Genomic DNA, 19,748 nt, shown 5'->3' with positions numbered 1-19,748 from the left:
TTTGCTTCTACTCCTTGGTTTTCTTCTCTGGGTTGGTTCTTTCCTTTTGGTGTGTGCTTTCACTGCTGTTCCACAAGACACCTGCAGGCTTGCCACTGCTTACTTTCAACTTGTGGACATGCTACTTGGTCAGCCCTTTTATGAGTTCTTATATACTCTGGTAGTTTAGATAGAGTGTCTAGACATTTCCACTCCCTCTTTATCTGGGCATTATTTGGAAGACAAGCTGGGGTATGGATTTCATTAAAGCTGCTCTTGGGTTAGCCTAAGGTGAGGAAGGGGTGGGGACAAAAATTGGAAGAGCTGCCCTGGGTGCTGTGTGCTCTTCTGCTGATGAACCTGGCCTCTCTTCTCTCTTCGTACATGACACAAAATGGTCTATATCTACGTTTACTCCATTGATGGAGTCCTAGCCTGTCCCTGAGGAGCTTCCTCTGGGTTTTGTATTCTCCCATTTTGGTAGAAAATATTGGGAAATGGCCAACTGCAGCAACTTTTTGGGCTCTAAAGAAATTCTGAGAATCTGGGGCACCTGGGTGGCTCAGTGGGTTAAAGCCTCTGCCTTTGGCTTGGGTCATGGTCCTGGGGTCCTGGGATTGAGCCCCGCATGGGGCTCTTTGCTCAGCGGGGAGCCTGTTTCCTCCCCCACCCCACCTGCCTCTCTGCCTACTTGTGATCTGTCAAATAAATAAATAAAATCTTAAAAAAAAAAAAAGAAATTCTGAGAATTTGTGGTGAGAAGCAAAAGCTGAGTGGAAAATGTTGGTCAGAAAGTCAATTCAGAGGGGCACATACTTATAATCAAATGGGAAGGCCTCAAGTAACCAATTAGTGAATATAGGAAAAACTGTCTAGATAAGGCCAATCTTGTAGGGAGGGATAAGACAACATCAAGTAGAAAGAGGCAGAACCAAGGAATTACATTTTGGGATCTCAAAATTTGGCATTTAGCTAAGCGGAGCAGGGTATCACTGAGGATGAACGACTTGTGGGCCTTTCTCTTGTCCTGGCAAGAGGGGTTTCCCTCCCTGGCAATGATACACTGTGAAAAACCAAGATATGAACCAAGTACAATGAACACACACTACCTCACCTCACCAAAGGCCTGGGGTGAAGTTCTGGAAGGGCCAAGCCCACAGATAAAAAAATAGGATTATGAAGGGGGAAATTATTAGGCACGAAGAATTAATTTTTTTGAAATTTTACATTGGCTAAAGTATCTGGCTACTGCTGACTTGTTCCTTTTCCCACCAACTCATGTCAAGTTGAAATGAGTAATAAATCATGTAATCCCAAAACCACACTGACTCACATTTTCTATTAATTAGCTTTGGTGCTTACAAGAAACCAGGACTAGGGGAAAAAAATGAAGTTCACTTTACAATGGCCTTATATGAAATGCATTAGATTCAGCTCAGTCTAACAGGTCAGTTCGAAGCATGAATGATTTCAGTTTCTAGTATCATCTTCCCCAGGGTTTACTACTCATTCTCTTGGTCTGAGTTTCTAAAAATTGGTGGATATGTATTGAAACTTCCACGACCTTTTAGGCACACCTCCTTTCTTCAATACCACTTCAGGCAGAGAGATGGATATAGGCTCTACTCTGAGCCATTCTAGACTGTAGGCTTTGTTTTTGTCTGGTCAACACTGGTGAGCTGTGCATGTGCATGTATGCTGGTACTTGCTATTTCTGTTCATTTGATTAGACACCAGCATAGGGAGAGCCAGTAATCTTGGTTTCACTTTATAATCTTTGCCCAGCACTTAGCCTGAGTTACTTTTTTTAAAGGTTTTCTATGAATCATTAGTTTTGTTAAAGCCTTCTGGTTCATTAATTGTTTTTAATCTTTTTCCTTTCCTCACGTGTATTTCATGTACTCCACATGAACACAGTGATGGCCCATACTATATGCAAAGCGAATTGAGTCTCTAAGAGAAAATCCACATTCTTTTTCTTGGAGAGCTATCACACTAGTCACAAGTCCCACTTCTAGGAAAGAGGAATGATGTCACCACTTAAGGAAGGACACACTGCTCTTAGGCAAAAGGTGCAGGCCTTGATGAGTCTCTGAGGAGGACTTCCAGTTGCAGACAGACAGACAGCACACTAAAACATGAAGATAAATGCCCAACACAAGCTACAGAGGTTTTCATAAACACATTACGTAGCAGTGACTAGGGGAGACAGTATCTCCTAGTTTTAAAAAGCTGAATAGTTTTTCCACATGTTGTTCATTTAGTAATAAAAAAAAGAAAAAGAAAAAAAGAAATGGTTAAAAAGAAAAAAACAAAAAAAGGAATGAGCCAAACTTCCAACTGCTGGCTCTCGGCCAGGAAAACTTCATAAGAGATGAAAGCCGCCTTCATCATTATTCATTCGGCAGAATAATCCATGCTTAAACGAATGACTTTTATATGTGCAGCATGTGCTGTGTATTCTGCTTCCAGGTGGAACCCGTTCCAGCCCTTTTTGTGGTTTCATGTGCTGTAGCCGATCCAGCTTGGAAATGAGCTGGAGTCAGAGGGACCCACCTTGGCAGGACCTGCTGTCAGAGGCTGGAGTGAAGCCCATCTCACACTCGCAGCGATAGGCACCCGGGACGTTGAGGCACTGCCCGTTTTCGCAGAGGTTGATGTTTTCTGCGCACTCATCGACATCTGTGGGAGAAGTGAATGACATCTCTATTAAGTTCCCCTTGTTGGGACCTGGCTTCTTCTTGCTCTAAAAACAAGTCAACATTACTGGCCGGAGCGGACGCTCATGAACATATAGCACAACACTCAGTCACATTCCCCTAAACAAAAGTGTACAACTTGCTAACAGAGCTGTTTAACCTAAACCCTGAAATTCAATTATCGCCCGATTAACAGGAAGAAGGCAGGTGTCTCTTGGAACTTAGTTCTTTTTCATGCTACCTCGATGCATCAGTATTACACCAACATCATTGACAGATGACTGAGAACACTGAAATCACTCTTAAAAGGGTGTCTAAGATTATAATGCTTTCAAGTGAACTAACAACTTGTTTTGTTACTAGTTCAAGTATGTTTAACTACTATTTGAGAGCTTTTTTCACATTACTACGATTGTATTAATATACTTTTCTCTTAATTACGCAAATGAGCAGGAATCATAGACCAGGCAATTTGTTTAATCCTATCCAATGGAAAAAGGGGTAGTGCAGAAAACAACGTGGATGGAGGGCCTAACATCTGCCAGGTAGAGTGCTAGCTGCCTGTTGTGCATGGTTTTGTTTATTAGTGCACCAACCCTGTGCGGGTCAGAAGAGGAGGAACAGGGCGCACCTGGGTGACTCAGTGGGTTAAGCCTCTGCCTTCGGCTCAGGTCCTGATCTCAGGGTTCTGGTATCAAGCCCCACATCAGGATCTCTGCTTAGCAGGGAGCAGAGGCCCCCCCACCCCCTGGCCCCATGCCTACTTCTCTGCCTACTTATGATCTCTGTTTGTCAAATAAATAAAATATTTAAAAAAAAAAAAAAGATGAAGAGGAGGCAGAATGCAGCCCCTGTGGCTGGGCCACCATCTAAGTGTAGCTGCGCTCCTGCCAAGGCTTCTCCCTGTCCTTCACAACCAGTTGCTGAGAAATGCAACCAAAGCGGCAATAAGTCAAGGCTGAAAAGTAATGAGGCTTTAAATATTAAATAAGCATGTTTTCTTAAAGAAGCATCTGAAAATTATGAGTTGGTGTTTTTGAAGTCAATAATCAGAACACAATTAGAGTCTGTCTTTTAACTGGGGGTTTAAAGTGTGTGCTGAAATTCAACTGAGGAATACCAATCTCCACAATCTTAAAAGTAGCATACTTTATGTCCAGCAAGATGATGCAGTCATTCACAGGAGTGTAAGAAGAAATGTCTTATTCTCAAGGAATGCAAAACAAAGAGCAGCTCAGTAGCAGCTAATATTTACTGAACTCTTAGGATGTGTTTTCCTAACCCCTTCACTTGTGTGATTTCATTTCATCTTTTCAACACAGTCTGATGACCTGAGATTCTGAGGAACACATGAACTAGCAGTGACTGGGTGGAATGTATATTGTATCTTAAGACACTGAATAGTATTCCCTTATGTCATTCCTTTAGTGATAAAAATCAGAATGGAATTCCCCACCCCCCCTTTAACTACAGTTTTCTTCAAAGAGGGCAAGCTTAGGGAGTGTTCCATGAAAACCATGCCAGAGCACACCTGAGGACTCTCACCCACCTGAGCAGGTAAAGCCATCTCCAGTGAACCCTTCAGAGCAGGCACATCGGTAGGAGCCTGGGGTATTTACACACTGAGCATTGATGCTACACTGGTGGGTTCCATTCGAACATTCGTCCAGGTCTGCATGCCAAGAGAAGAGAGTGATCAAGTTCAAAAACAAAAATGGGACATTTAAACACACAGACAGATTTTAATTTGTCTTAATTTAAGTGTATGGTGGACAAATAGGATTTGTTTTAGTTTACATGAAGGTCACAATTCTAATTCTCTAGGATCTCAGGCCCACAATCCAAAATGTTAGTTCTATAAACAGGGGCTAAAATGATTAACAAAAATATTTGTGAGATATCTAATAAGCTAGAACTTTAATGGTTAAAAGGTAAACTGGTGCTAGATTTCCTTTTGAATCCTACTGGGCACAGATGTGATCACTGGTTCCTTTATCCAGAAAAAAGTGTCGAATTCTAAATTTAGGAACCGAATTTCAAAGCAGGACAATTAGCAAAGAATTTTCAAGTTCCTTGAACAGATAAGGAAACTAAGATCCAATTCTTGATCTCACAGAGTCTAGTCTAGTAAAAATGAAACATGCTAAACACAGAAATACTGATTATGTCAAACATGTTGTATGTCCCATGGAAAAAAGGGAGTAAAATGGGCCTCTCGTTTGGTCTGTAGGAGCAAGGAAGGTCCCACTGAGGAGGGAGTTCTCAGTGAACTTCACACTGGAACAATGAATCAGTCTGTTGTCCGGAAGCAGGGAATGGTATTCCTTCCTGAGGGAATAGCTTATTTAGAGATGCTAAGGCAGAAAAGATCTCAATGTGATAAAAGACACCAAGGGAGCTAGAGTGATAAAATAGAACGTAGGAGCTGGAGCTGATGGAAGCTGAAGCTGGAGAGCTATGGGAGGAGACTATAGGATCTTGTAAACCACAGGAAGGAAGCTACATTTTATCCTCAATTTGAGGATTCAGATGACAATTGTAAAGAGAAAAATTCATGGGTTAAGAGATCTCTCTGGCTGCTATGTGGAGAAGGGATTATGGGACCAACAGGGCAATAAGAAGACTATGAGGATGTTCCTTTTGCCTCCAACAGAGAGAGGAAGAGACAGAGAGAGATGGGAGGGAGAATGGCTGAGATTGGAGCAGCAGGATGGAGATGGAAAGAAGAGAACAAATTTGGATGATGTTTTGGAGTAAAAGTACCTGGACACAGTCAAATTTTTTGTATTTTGCAATAGTTGGCCTGAGTGATGGATGGACGAACACAAAAAAGGAAGGCTAGAAAAGAGGAAACCAGTAGCCCATAGGGCCAGAAAACAGGAATGGGGATATGGCTGAAATCAAAACAAAAAACAACAAACAACAACAAAAAAAAAACAAAAGAAAAAAAAAAGAAAACCTGCGAGATTAATGATAACAGTGATGGCTGGACCAGAAGCGGGTAGCTAGTGAACTGAATGATGCCATCAGAGAACATTACTTAGCAAAGTTATTTGGAAAGTATGATCATTTATATTCACAGTCAGCTCCTACACATTAGGCAAGTATAAAACACCTGAATGGCCAAGAGAGTATATTTCAATTAACTGATGTTACTGTTAACAGATCTTAAGGCTCTCTTCTTCAATGCCTTCTGCTGGCTTATAAGCTTTTAGTGAGTAATCCTAGGGAGGTCAGTTGAGCTTGTTTTATTTTCTGCTTTAAGTTGACCTGGATAATTCTAACCAGTTGGAACACGGCTTTGTTGGTCAAGAATGCAAAACAGTGAGCATAGGAAGCAGTGCTATGTGGGGCAGTGAGGGGAAGAACCAGGCCCCCGCCTTCCAGCTAGAAAAGACTTGAGGAGACCCCAGCTCAGCAACTTGAAAGCCTGCAGAATGGCACCCACCCTTCTAATCTCCTCTGTCCCAATCAGACCTCCTGGAATCCAGCAAAACCTTTTGTTTTCTCTGGAAGAGGAATTCTATATCTACTAAGAAGCTGGTACTGACCAGGTACAGACTCAGATTATCTGATAAAACCTTTCCATTTCCTTCATGGGTTTCACTGGGTTCTAAGTCTCACTGATTGCTGTAGGAAAAGACTGGAAAAATACAAAAGTCATTTTTCATCATACATCTATTTGGATTTCTGGCTACACATCAAATAATTTTTACTGAGCAACAACACATTAAAAAGCAGATGCCAAGGCATACTGCTGTGATGTGATAATTTATGCCAAGGTTAAAGGAAACTCTTAGGCAGGAATTACCTTGCAACTAAAGATAGTCTTTAATTTTCAAGAAAATAAATGAAAGGCAAGAGCGTGTTCCTATTCAAGTACGTGGGTTAACCACTGTGCAAAGAAAAGCCTCCAAGAATTTTGTGTCCTAGCAAAGGCTATTCATATATGCAAACTCACCAATGCATTTGATGCCATTTCCAACCCAGCCTTCTCTGCAGCTGCACTTGAAGCTTCCCGGGACGTTGAGACAGGAGGCATGCATGTCACAGTTGTGGGCACCAATTTCACACTCGTCAACATCTGAGAAGCCACAGTTAATACGATGAAAATTAAATATAAAGCTCATTAATTCTACTTCCAAGTATAATTCTGCACAGGTAAAATTTTAAAGTAAACATGGAAATACCTAAATTGGTATGGAAAAAAAACACTAACATCATTTTTAATTTTGTAGGCGCCAAGAAGATTTGGAAGTTCATGATCCAAGTCAAACAAGCCTTTCCCTACTAGAGGAAACTGCCAGTCACTTTCCGGTAGAAGAGAGAGACTCCCCCAAGGGAGATACATGTGTCTGTCCCCATTCTCCTCTCTGCCCGGGCCCAGAAAAAACTCCATGTGGAAGGCATGATTATAAGATGTCAAAAGAAATTGCATTTCCAAAGTAAGACCCTCCAATTCTTTCCTATTAATATTTATTACGTTTTTCATAAAGATTTAAATAAACCTGACTTAAAGTAAGTAATAATTCTTGTCATTTTTAGAATCGATACAGTATAGGTATAAAGTTTTTGAAAACTATCATTTTAGGGTGTATTCAGCTTTTATTTGAGAATGTGTAAAAATACCCATTGGAAATTATACCTGGAAAATGAGAAGCTTTCACCACATAAACACACATCTATACATACACACAGATATATACACATTATATATGCATATGCATGTATATGTATATATGTATAGTTCATATATGTACATATGAACTATGTAGCTTTGGTTCACCAGAGGTTCCCAGAATAGAAAGAATAATCTTCTCCACCCAGTTCAATGATTACGCATCGTAGATGCTGCAATCCTATGTTCACACACATGTGTGTACACACATGCGTGCACACACACGCCCACAGAGTGACTGGCTTTGCATCAACCTTCCTAGCAGTGAACATGCAGAGCACCCTTCTTCCTCACCCGCCTGTCTCTGAAGGTGTCAGGTTAAGCGCCAGGCTGCAGTCCAAGCCACCCACAACCTGTCTTGAGAAAATGGTAATGATGGCTTTAAATTGAACAATGAGGAAGACCTGGTCCAAAGCGCTCACCCTGGGACTTCCCCGCCTATTTTATGCAAAAGCTCACAACTTATTTAACAGAGAAAGGTAACAAGAGACAAAGTAGATGGGGTGAGCAAGGAAAGAAAGTGGAGAGAGAAAAGAAGGGGTCAACTGGGGCTGAGGCAAGAGAGGGCAAAAGCAAATAGAGAAGAGGAAAAAAGAGGGGAAAAGATGGGGGAGAGGAAGTCAAAGGATCTAAACAGAAGTCCACACTAATTCCGCCCAGTCAGAAGAGCTGCAAAAACAAGCCACAAGAGGAATGGCTCCGGGTCTGTGGTGCTCTCTCCTTGTGTCTTCTGTGTGGGCAGCGGGCCTCCTAAGAAAGAGCAGTGCGAAGAGCAGCCACTACTCGGCAAACACATGGGACTGGACAGCAGGGCCCTGCCCCCACTCTGCAGGCGGACAGCAGCCTGCTCCGTGGCAGGGTGGCTGAAACACTGTGCCACCAGAGAGGGGACAAACCCCGCACACATGCCCTGGGGCATGTGCTCATCACGTGGTCACCCCTGGTGTGGGTCACAGTCTCATAGGCGCAAAGGACCCCGTGATGTTGAAGGCTGGCCTCTGAAATAGGAGAAGCCAGAGAACAGGGGGCTCTAGTGTGGGACCTACCTGTGCATCCTGTGGTCCCCTTCTTCACGGAATAACCCAGCTGACAGTGGCAGATGAAGGATCCCTTGGTGTTCTCACATTCCCCAAACATGCAGATGTTTGAATTTAAGTCACACTCATTCACATCTAGAAAATTTATTTTCAATAGTTTGGTTAATATTTGTTCATCCTAGGAATGTGAAAGCTCTCTTTTAAACTGAAGAGCATAACATTGAAATACACAGATAAAAGTTAAAACGTAATCTATCTGCAAGACATAGTATTATTTTCTAGAATTATGTTCAAATAATTCTTCTGTTTCAGCTTTCCCACCCTGTAATACAGTGGCTTAAATTTTTAAAGTAACTGAAAAAGCCTCTTTCTTTCATGTTTAAATGTATGTGCACTTGTGTGTGTGCAGATAGATGCGTAACATTTATCCTGTCTTTATGGCACCCACCAATGCACGTTTTCATGTCCATTGAAGCCATGAAGCCATCATAACACAGACAGCGGTACTCCCCAGGAATGTTGGTACACTGGCCGCCATCACAGATGTCAGGATTATTTTCACATTCGTCAATATCTGATGACAGAAGATTAGCATTAAGTAAGAATGAGACTGGCTTTGAGTAAGCTCAAATACTGCGTTTCCCATCCAGGCCCACTCTAGATATCTGGAGCGAGCTCTGTGAGGTACCAGCAGTGAGCTGTGCACGGTTCACCCCCCCAGTCCATTCTGTACCCGCGCACGACCTCCCGTCGGGCATCAGGGCATAGCCCTCGCTGCAGCTGCATTCATAGCTGCCTTCTGAGTTCGTGCACCGCGTGTCGCAGCCTCCATTCATAATCATACACTCGTCGATATCTGTGAAAACAACATGTGACCTATTACTTGTCAGGTCTACTTCCTTCAAAAAAAAAAAAAAGTAGCGAGATTTTCTTCTCTTTAAACAGATAATGCTTAAAATGGCTTTGGATTTCTCTCCCCACTAATGCGTTGGTTTATCTTTCTACCATTGATCTTTCTTAGCTCTTTTTACTTCCTTTCAGATAGCATTCTATCAGACATGTAGCCCCAGGAGCCCAAGATTACAGAACTCAGAAATGCAGTCATTACAAGTTAAGGATGTTTTCCATGATAAAACCAGAGACTCCTCTGCAAAACCACAAGACAGTGGCATCCTACAGCTCTGCCCCATTCTGAGATTTGTGTTTGAGACAAAGGACTTCCACTGGCTTCATTACAGTAAGTTCAGTGCCAGGAGCTGTCCTAGACTCATTTTTAGAAATGCAAGTTATAGATCCCTCTGGTGGATGCTTACCCGTACAGCCCTGCCGGTCTGGCGTGGCCTGGTACCCAGGATTACAGGAGCACTGATAGGTTCCAATCATGTTCACACATTTTCCATTTCTACAGAGATTGTCACTCAGGGAGCATTCATTTATATCTATAAAAAGATACATAACATTAATGTCTTGGCAGTAACCACATCACTTAAAGCACCAAGAAATGCTGCATGCCACTGCTGGTCCCCACAGTGGTTTGCATACTTTGCAGGGAAGGAAGATGATCTCCTGGGATGTTCAAAGAAAATACTGCTATCTGTATTTCTATCTAAGATGGTACTGTCCAGGAGAACTCTGTACACTGATGGGACTGTTCCATATCTCTGCTATCCAATACACTGCTGCCATTGAGCAATGGAAGCATGAACCAAATGATGAAGGAATCAAAATTTAAAAACATTTTTTAAACTTAATTTTTTTAAGTCCTCTCTTTGCCCAACATGGGGCTCAAACTCACAAACCCAGAATCAATAGTCACATGGTTTACCAACTCAGTCAGCCAGGTGCCCCAGGAATTAAATTTTTAATGTTACCAAATTTTAATTAAATTTAAGTAGCCACATGTGGGTCGTGAACATGAGACCATGCACATGTAGCACATGCCAGAAATAAGACTTACTAATATTTAATATATAAATTTACACTGGCAGGCTCACCTGGTCTTTATTAGATGGTCAAGAGTTGCCTGCATAATGTGGAGGATCCTGAGGGAAGATGGCTGGTTCCCCAAGTCACAGGGCCTGATACCAGGGCCTGCACTGTTTATATGTTTCCATCTTACAGTGTTTAGTGTGCCTCGATAGGTGAATCTGGAACACCTAAAACCAACTAATCTTTATAAGATAGGCAGGTGTCTTATAAAAACTTCTGCAAAGGTCTGTGGAATCAAGTAGTGCTATTAATGCAATTATGAGAACAGCAAGAAAATAGGGGCATACAACCTACTTATGAGACACAATGTAAGGTAAATACAGTAACACTATAATCAGGTAAAATAAGACCTTCATCTCAAAGTCTCAAAATTACCAATAAGACTATGTGACATGTGGATTTGTATCTATGATCATTAAATTTGCAAAAATATGCATCTTCTATAATATACCTGTAAGGGGTACTTTTTTTTCAAATATAGGATCCATGAAAACTAACAAAATTTTTTTAAGTCCTTAAAACTCAAGTTAGAAAGAGCTCTCTGATTCACTGCATCACAAAGATGAACAAATATTCTGTACTCACCTCTATGAAAAAGTTTTAGTACCACTTTTAAAGTGAAATAATTTAGAGGCGCCTGGGTGGCTCAGTCAGTTAAGCATTTGCCTTTAGCTCAGGTTATGATCCCAGGGTCCTAGGGTCCAGCCCCATGTCCGGCTCCCTGTTTCATGGGGAGTCTGCTGCTACTTCTGCCTTTGCCCCTCCCCAATGCTCATGCTCTCTCTTTGGCTCTCTTTTCAAATAAATAAAATCTTTAAGAAAAAAAACTTTAAAACTTCTTCAGTTTACCTTTTAAAAATGTCTGTTTAGTGTATGATTTAAGATTCACCTAATATATTAGCAGAACAATATAAATAGGGTTTATAAATAAATACATGTCTAATGGAAAGGTGTTCTCAAATTCTCTATTGAATTGGGGGTGTGTGTGGCATCTACTCTGTTTTAAAAACCGTTTCATTTGTTGACACTTGCAAGAAAGATTTTCTGTGAAGAAAGTGTTTCCTGGATACATAAAGGTTTTAAAACCAATATGCTTGTGCCCACCAGTCCCAAAGGCCTCCGTATACATATGAAAAGCAGTGGGACCAGCCGGTGTTCTCCCCTCAATCCTGCTACTCCCACCCCTCAGCTCTGCCAGCAGAGACCAGGATTTTTCTATGACAGGAGGTTGAGGAGGTAGCTCACATGTTCACACACAAAGGAGCAGACCCCGTGTTGACAAACATAGGAGTGTTGAACAGACTCCACTGAATGAATGGCAGATAGCTGCACAGGTGAACGCACAGGTGAACACACGTGCCATCAAGGGAGGAGCCCTTCCACCAGCAGCTTTCCCATTCCATCCTCTGTGGAGGAAGGAACTCCATGGCTTGCCACAGGACCCACCACCAGCACGCTTGCTGTCAAACAGTGGGTAGCCAGGACAATGCTGGCTTCGAATGTGTCACTGAGACATTCTCTAAAGACACAGCCCAAATACAAATAAAGGGGCTCTAAATTTCCAACTTTTAACCAGCTAGATTGCACATGCCAAAAACAACCAGTTTGTTAAAATTGACCACTGATCTCTATGATCTTCACCAGGTGAGCTGGGTGGGTTCATGTGCTGAGGAGACAAACTCACCCACACAGTCCTCACGTGACGGTGACAGCTCGTGCCCCAATGGACAGTCACACTGAAAGCTGCCCTCAGTGTTCACACAGGTGCCACCCCTACAAAGGAGAGGGTTACGTTCACATTCGTCAATGTCTGAAAGGTAAAAACGTGAGATCAATTAAAGAACTCTGTGGGAAAAATATTCACATATACAGCATGGGGGGAAAATTATGCTGTGGGGGAAGTGGGACGCAAATATAAGAGACAAGTTTCAGAGGAGATGGGTTAATGGTCTCCTCACTTTTTCTACTACCAGTAAATAAATGGTAAGTTTTTTTCTTAAAGACAGCGAGTTGCCAGGGAATTGACTTGTATGAAACAAGCAGATTCACGAGATAAAAATAAACAATATTAGTTTCACATCACACTAAAGTCCAGACACCAGACACCGCTATCTATTTTTACTAATCAAAGTAAAAGAAAAATCACAGACTGGTCACCTTTTATGTCTCCTTTGGTGAATCCTGGAAGTCACTAAATACAGACCAAAAGACAGGCAGTACCAAGAGTTTGTAGTAACACACAAATAAATATCATGGAATTTGCATGGCTGAATATAAATTTGGGGTCACCACACAAGGTCATACATGTTAAGTGAAACCCTTCTGGGTAGTCTGTATTGATTTTAGATTCTGTGAACAAACAGAACCCAGTCTTGCTGTCTCACTGGCACGAGGGCACCAAGAGGTTGGAGCTGTCCAAGAGTCATCTAGGAGATTTCCTGTCTGATAGTGACATCCATTCTCTTGCTCACCACAGTGCCTGGTCAATCATTCAGCTAACAGCTTGGAGACAAGCCACGGTCAAGCTCTCTGGTTGGAGACTGGGTAGGAAGAGCTGAAGCACACTTACCCATGCAGTTCTTCATCATCATGAACCCACTTTCGTAGCCTTCGAAGCACTCACACTCAAAGCTGCCGGGCGTGTTGACACAGATGCCACTTCCACAGAGGTCAGGAGAAATCCTGCACTCATCAATGTCTAATTCATAAGGTTGAAAAGAAATAAAAAAATAGCATGAGCAGAACAGGTACTGAAGAGCAGTGAGGCAGGTGTGGCCTCTCCGGAAAAGGTGCAGCCCACGGAAGGTGCCAGAGAGGTCAGTGGCCAGCAGCAGGAAGCTTTACGTGTCAGAGATCAGCTCCAGGCGGATGGGGCCTTGGGCACATTCCTTTCCCCAACTGCCAAAACTGTCGTGGCCAACAGGCAGGCTGTGCATTTGCCTTTAAGAATTCTGGAATTGTGGATATCTCTTTGTGGCTTAGAAGTGGTAACAGAGGGATGAACAGAGCAACTGCAGCATGAGCCGGACAGGGCAGGTGATTAGGTGTGGAAGCAGCAGGCACATGGAATGAAGTCCTGTCACCAAGTGAGAGCGCGGTGATTGTCTCCAGCAGCCCGCCCAACGTTGGGGAGTCTGCTGGGGCTGCTGTCCCCTTGAGCAGGAGAGGCTGCTGACCAGCACAGCCAGCCAGCTTCAGGGGCAGACACAGCCAGCCAGCTTCAGGCTAGACAGCGTACATATATAACTGGGATGTGCAACATGCTCCGGGGGATGTTCTTCTGTCATGTTCAGTGTGGAAATAATACTCACTTATTTCTCAAAATAAAAATAAAGAAAAATGATGTGTTTGTCACTTTTTACATACTATGGAAAATAAGAACCTTCATCGGTAGCCTTTACATTATCAAAAACAAAATTTTCTGAGAAACATCCCATGCTTGTAAATGAGGTTTTTTTTTTTTAATGGAGAAGTCATGTCTATAAAGTATAATTAAGAAAACATGGGGCACCTGGGTGGCTCAGTGGGTTAAGCCTCTGCCTTCGGCTCAGGTCATGATCTCAGGGTCCTGAGATCGGGCCCCACATCGGGCTCTCTGCTCAGTGGGGAGCCTGCTTCCCTTCCTCTCTCTCTCTCTCTCTCTCTCTCTGCCTGCCTCTCTGCCTACTTGTGATCTCTCTCTGTCAAATAAATAAAGTCTTTAAAAAAAAAACAACATGACATTATTTTGGTCACAGGAGGAAGAAATGCCTTTGCTGGCATCTCTTTATTTTAATTCCAAAGTTCTTCCATCACAGGGTTTATCAGTGGGTAACTTGTACATGCTCTTCTGGGCATCTCAGTCTCTGGACATCAAACGCTTTCTCCTCGCATCCGGTCTTTATTTATTTCCCTAATTACAGGCAATACTGAAGATAGGCTTTTAAACAAAATTCTTACCACCATTCACTGATTCAGTTAGGCAGCTAACAATATGCATTATTGATTCTCTTACTTGTTGTCTATCAGTATCTAGAAACTGGTAGAGCCATTTGAAGAACAAAGAATAAACTCACTGGCAGAGCACTGACACACTCTAGTTGATGTGATGTGCTGGGAGATGCACAGTGTGGAGTGTGGACTCTGGAAGCAGACCCCTAGGTAGCAGTCCTAGTTCTATCACCTACTGGGTGAAGAGGCTTAGGAAAATAATTTCATTTCTGTGTGCCTCAATTTCCACATCAATAAAATGGGGGAGTATAGTAAAACCCACTGGCTAGAATTAAGCAAGTCAGTATTCATCAAGCGCTGAGAAGAGTGCCTGTCTCATACAGACTTCTGTGTCCATAGAAATGTTTTTCTGCTAAAAACTGGTGTTTTGGGAGGAGGCAGCTTTGAACTGGTCCTTGAAGCATGTATAGAAATTCTAACTTTAGGGGCCACTGGGTTACAAAGCTGGATGAGTGACCAATTCTTGGTTTCTTCTCTGGTCATGATCTCAGGGATTTGAGATCAAGCCCTAAGCTCAGTGAGGAGTCTGATGAAGTTTCTCTCTCCCTCTGCCCCTCCCTGGGCTCACACTCTCTCTCCCTCTAAAATACATAAATAAATTTTTAAAAAAATTCTAACTTTAAAGAAGCAGAATGAATAGAAGGACAAGAGATAGAATGCACAGGGGAAAACAAATAATACATTTCAGAGAACAGTACATTGCAGATTGGCCGGACTGCAGAGATTGATAGTGCAAGGACAGGGAGGATGGGTGTGATCAGTGAGGATGCCAAAAGAAGGATGGGCTTTAAATGTGGTGAAGAAAGGCAGCCAACAGTATCCAACCGTGCTTTTACATTATACACAGCAACATTGCAGTGTGACCAACAAATGTCTCTCTTACACAATTAAAGAAGGAGGGTTTTAAAAAAGTAAAAAAAATAAAGAAGGTGGATTTCAGAGTCATTAAGTAACATGGCTAATTTCCCATCAAAAATAGGAAGTGGAGTCAGAACTGAAAGAATCCTGTCTTCACCCAGGTTTCAAACTGTGAGTCACTGAGAGTTGCTTTGTGGGAAGTAACACGTGGTGGTTGGTGAACATGAAGGATCAGAATAGATGATCAGTGGGATGGAAGACACTGGAAAAGTCTGCTATGCAGTGAATACTGCCATGGGTTGTCCAGTTCCCCCTTCAGGAAGGAAGGACTTACTACCCTTTCCCCCACTGCTGTTGGGGAGTTTGGGGGCACAAAGACCTGAGGTGTAAACTATCTTGAAGAAATGCCTCAGTGAAGAGGACCCTTCCTCACACTCACACCCCCTCTCTGGGCAGATGTATCCAAAGACTGACCATGCAGGTCCATAAACACCTAGTCTTATTGCCCTAAGACAGTTCTGCTGGGCCATCCTAGATCCAGAGCTCCCAGTGGGGTGGGGTGAGAACCACAATGGGACTGACGGCTGACCAGATGCCCCCTTTGCCCCCTTCTGCTAGTAAACTTTCTGCAGGCTCATCTCTGCTGGGAGTCTATTTCCTGAGGAGCAAAGCCAGTACCTGAGATAGCCTTGAAGAAAGAGTCTAGTACTTGAAACAGCCACTATGATGGAGACTACACATAACTTCTTCCTTGTGCAGGAGAGATCAAAACAGTCTGAGGCCTCGATCCTGAGTGAAATGATGCTACTGCTACAGACATGGAAGTTGCTAGGCAGAAGAAGGGTGGATATGGGACAAAGTGGGGTTAATGTGAAGAGCTGCAAGTGTGGCACTTGGGCAGAGGCTGGGACAGAGCTCTCACTGAGGAGTCTGCTCAGCAGAGCCCACTTGTGAAGGCACAGGCGCATGGGCAGCTATGAGAGGCAGAGGACTCTGGAAATGCCAAGAGCAAGAAGAATCTGTGAGATGAAAGAAAAAAACATTGTTGAGAAAAACAATGAGAGAAAAAACATTGTTGGCACAGAAGGATGAAAGAGACAGGAAGTCCCATGGAGGCCAAGAGAGAAGAAAATTAAGGAGGGGATGTAGCCAGCACAGAGGTCTTGGAGGTTAAGCACCAAGAGAAAGGTCTTTTTACAACTTGACAAAGGTGTTCTGTGAGAGGACATTTATGTGCCTGAACGAGAGAGGGCAAAAGTCAAAATTACATGGGAGTACAAAGCAAATGGCTCTTCAAGAGAGCAAGGTGTAGAGATAAAAGCAGGGAAACAGGGTGGCAGCATGAGGGAGTAGATGGCAGAGTAAATAGTGTGAACTTGTTTTCAGGTCCAGGGAAAGCAACAGGAAAGGGAGGGAAGTGCTGCAGAGAGAGCAGGGAGCCTACTGACAAGAGCTGGAGAGGAGCAGCAAGGAGGAGGGTACGTGGAGTGGAAAACCATGGAAGATGACATCCCATTGCCAGAGGGAGGGGCGTGTGGGAAGAGATCTGGCCATGAGAGTGGATCTCAAGAAAGAAAAGCAGCAGGGAGCAGGGGGGTCTGAGAGAGGGTGCTGCTCAGAGGAGGTCTAGAGGTGGAGCAGAGAGTCAGTCAGGAAGGTAAGGGGCGAGTAGTATTGCTGAGCAGCCTTGAGTCCGGCTGACGGCAAAGATGTGAGATGCAGATAGAGTCAAGCAGGAAAGCCACATGGGGGCTGAGGAGCTGGGGCAGCAGGGGAGGCAGACAGTCTGGAAATGCTCTGGTGATGGTCTAGGCAGACGGCAACGTGGGGACTCCAGTGCCTTCCGCAGTAGGAAGTGAGGAAGGAGTCAGAAGCACATGAGTGGAGATCAGAACGGGTGAGGGCAAGAGGGAAGGAAAATGTTCAAGGAGGAGATGAATGGAGTTGTGAAAATAAAATCTTGGAGATATATTTCAAGTGTCTGGAATAATTTATTTCATGTCATAGAAAAATGTGGACCTCCTATCTTCAAACTAAAGGGAACAGGTATGGACAGGGATATATGGATGGCAACTAGAGCATAATTAAGAAAACTCACAGTTTAGGAAAATAAGTTACAACTGCTCTATTAAAAACTTTATAATTCTTAAGAGATACTATAAAGCATTTATACAATGAATGGTTGCTCTAGTGTGTTCATCATTTTGGAAATCCTATTTTTCTGTGGTTCCTTTGGTAGAACAGACAGCATTTTCATGCTGGTGATGAAGCTCTCACAAGAGCTGGTTTGGAGAAGTGATTTAAGAGCAGGGGGAAATAAACCTAAAAAGTCAAACCCGGGCTTTTTCAAAGGCAGTACTTTCCAACAGAGCAAAGGAAGGGAGCCAGGGTTGGCCAAATCCAGCCAGAGAGCAGTCTCACCTGTGCAGTTTCTTTCCTCTGTGTCCAGAGCAAAGCCACTGTTGCAACGGCACTTGAAGCTGCCAATTGTATTTCTGCACTTGCCGTAAGTACACATCCCAGGAAAAGCTTTGCATTCATTGATATCTGAAAGCAGAACAAAGCAGGAACAGAGAGCCAGTTGATCTAAACATGTGGGTTCCTCAGTGAAAGCTGCAAATCTATCATGATGGCAAATAATGTTCCCAAGTCCAAACAGGGCCCTCAACACTGCCAGTGATCACACAGATGCCCCAGAGAAAGTTCCACATGTGAAAAAGATTCTGCATTTTTTAGCGAAGGGTTCTGATATCTTTCCTTCTGACCATTCGTTTGGTAAGGGTTGGGGAATAGGGAGCTTTTTGCTACATCAGGGCTCCATCTGGTCAGGCTGCACTAAGGGAAGCAGAGGTACAGTGTGGGAGGATGTAGGGAAAGTGAGATCAGTGGTGTGTTTTACATCTTTACTTCAGAAACGCCTATATAGGTGATTTATATTCCTGGGCCCTAAGGCTGGCCATAAACCATGTTTAACAACAAAAAAAATGAAGTGGCAAATTATATGCGTAAAGCAAAACCAAATCTGAGAGAAAGTGGCAGGTAGGCTTTGGGGCAGAGAGGTCGACGCGACCTTGAGAGTTACCTTTGTAAAATGGCCGCCCAGTAAGAACGTCCCCTCTGTTAGCAAAGCCCGGCCCCCGGGGGCACAGGGTCTCGTACTCCTTGGTGCCAGGTTTGGGGCATTCCTCACACTCCGTGCCCCAAGCTGCCCCCACTGCACAGCAGCAGGCATCCATGCGAAACTTTCCAGGAACAGGATGGACACATTCATCTTCATCCCACTTCAAGTAACACTGCTCCATGCGGATGTCTACATGGCAAGTGAAAGCACAGTTTGAGAGGAAGGTGTCACACTCACTGACCATTCATATACTGAGTTTCTGCTTGGCACCAGGGATGATGCCGAGCTCTGGAGATACGATAATGGGTAAGAGGCAGAGTCCCTGACCTCCTGGAATGGACTCCATAATGATACTCTCTTAAAGCGAGCAAAGGTGGGTTCCTCGGTATTACTTTATTCTCACAAGATGCCTTCAGGAAGGAAAGGTTCATTTGTGACCAGACTCCTCCTTGTCATCATCCATCATCCCTTTTTGCTCACTTCAGAAAGAATAAGATTATTTTAGTGACAGATTCTTCTTGATCACTGAACTACTTAAAGTTGCTTGTGACCAGTTCTGTCCTGTCCCAGTCAGAAGCACTAAATAATCAACTGTAATCTATCTGTCAACTTGGGACAACTATTAAAACAGGTTTACAAATGAAAAAAAAAAAGTTTTTGCATTTAAAGTTATTTAGGGGGACCTGGGTGGCTCAGTTGATTGAGTGACTGCCTTCAGCTCAGGTCATGATCCCGGAGTTCTGGGATCCAGTCCCACATAGGGCTCCCAGGTCTGCAGGGAGTCTGCTTCTCCCTCTGACCTTCTCCCCTCTCATGCTTTCTCTCACTCACTCTCTCTCTCCAATGGATACATTTAAAAAAAAAATCTTACAAAGTTATTTTTTTTTCCTGTCAAATTTACCTTTGGCATCATGGTTTTTGTCCTGCATTATGTAAATTTGCCCTAGTCGGGGGCCAAATTATTTGCTTAAATGTCACATTTTCCCTTCAATCTTGAAACATACCAGGATCTTAGAAGACCGACAAGACTCACAAGATAGGATAAATTAGCATGATCTGTAAATAACACATTTATCTGTTAGTCAGCAGAGCTGTGGGTCCAACTACAGTCAAATGCTTTGCTATATGGATAATGAGGTAAAAAAGATTTTCTTTAATCAAATGTTTTATTTGATGAAAGCCTTTCAAGACATTACATCTTTTCTTAAACCTGACAGTTATTTAACAGTTATTTATTTATTTGTTTATATTTCCATTATGGAAATATAATGCATTTACTATTTTAGTTTCTGTCAATTATGATTCTTTCAAGTGCTCAAGCTAAGGAAGCACCAACCCAAGCAACCTCCTTTAGCTTACAGTCATGTCCACTTCCAAGGATGGTAATTAAAAAGTCC

At 43.0% G+C, this 19,748-nt stretch overlaps 1 protein-coding gene across 1 annotated transcript in view; it reads right to left on the bottom strand.

Annotated features, from left to right (window-relative positions):
- Window positions 1–19,748, bottom strand: part of FBN2 (fibrillin 2) — a 252,722-nt gene that overhangs the window by 56,483 nt on the left and 176,491 nt on the right. Inside the window, exons 24-34 of the mRNA XM_032336836.1 lie at window positions 18,313–18,540; window positions 17,652–17,777; window positions 12,952–13,080; window positions 12,067–12,192; window positions 9,707–9,832; window positions 9,127–9,249; window positions 8,842–8,967; window positions 8,403–8,528; window positions 6,640–6,762; window positions 4,228–4,350; window positions 2,536–2,661 (exon numbers count right to left, since the gene is read on the bottom strand). Of these exons, the coding sequence (XP_032192727.1) occupies window positions 2,536–2,661; window positions 4,228–4,350; window positions 6,640–6,762; window positions 8,403–8,528; window positions 8,842–8,967; window positions 9,127–9,249; window positions 9,707–9,832; window positions 12,067–12,192; window positions 12,952–13,080; window positions 17,652–17,777; window positions 18,313–18,540 (1,482 nt within the window). The remainder of the gene's footprint in view (window positions 1–2,535; window positions 2,662–4,227; window positions 4,351–6,639; window positions 6,763–8,402; window positions 8,529–8,841; window positions 8,968–9,126; window positions 9,250–9,706; window positions 9,833–12,066; window positions 12,193–12,951; window positions 13,081–17,651; window positions 17,778–18,312; window positions 18,541–19,748) is intronic.

Source organism: Mustela erminea, chromosome 3 (assembly GCF_009829155.1).
Source record: "Mustela erminea isolate mMusErm1 chromosome 3, mMusErm1.Pri, whole genome shotgun sequence".
Taxonomy (NCBI): Eukaryota; Metazoa; Chordata; class Mammalia; order Carnivora; family Mustelidae; genus Mustela; species Mustela erminea.
The sequence above is the reverse complement of the archived record's forward strand: the minus strand, read 5'-3'. Positions and strand labels throughout refer to the sequence as shown.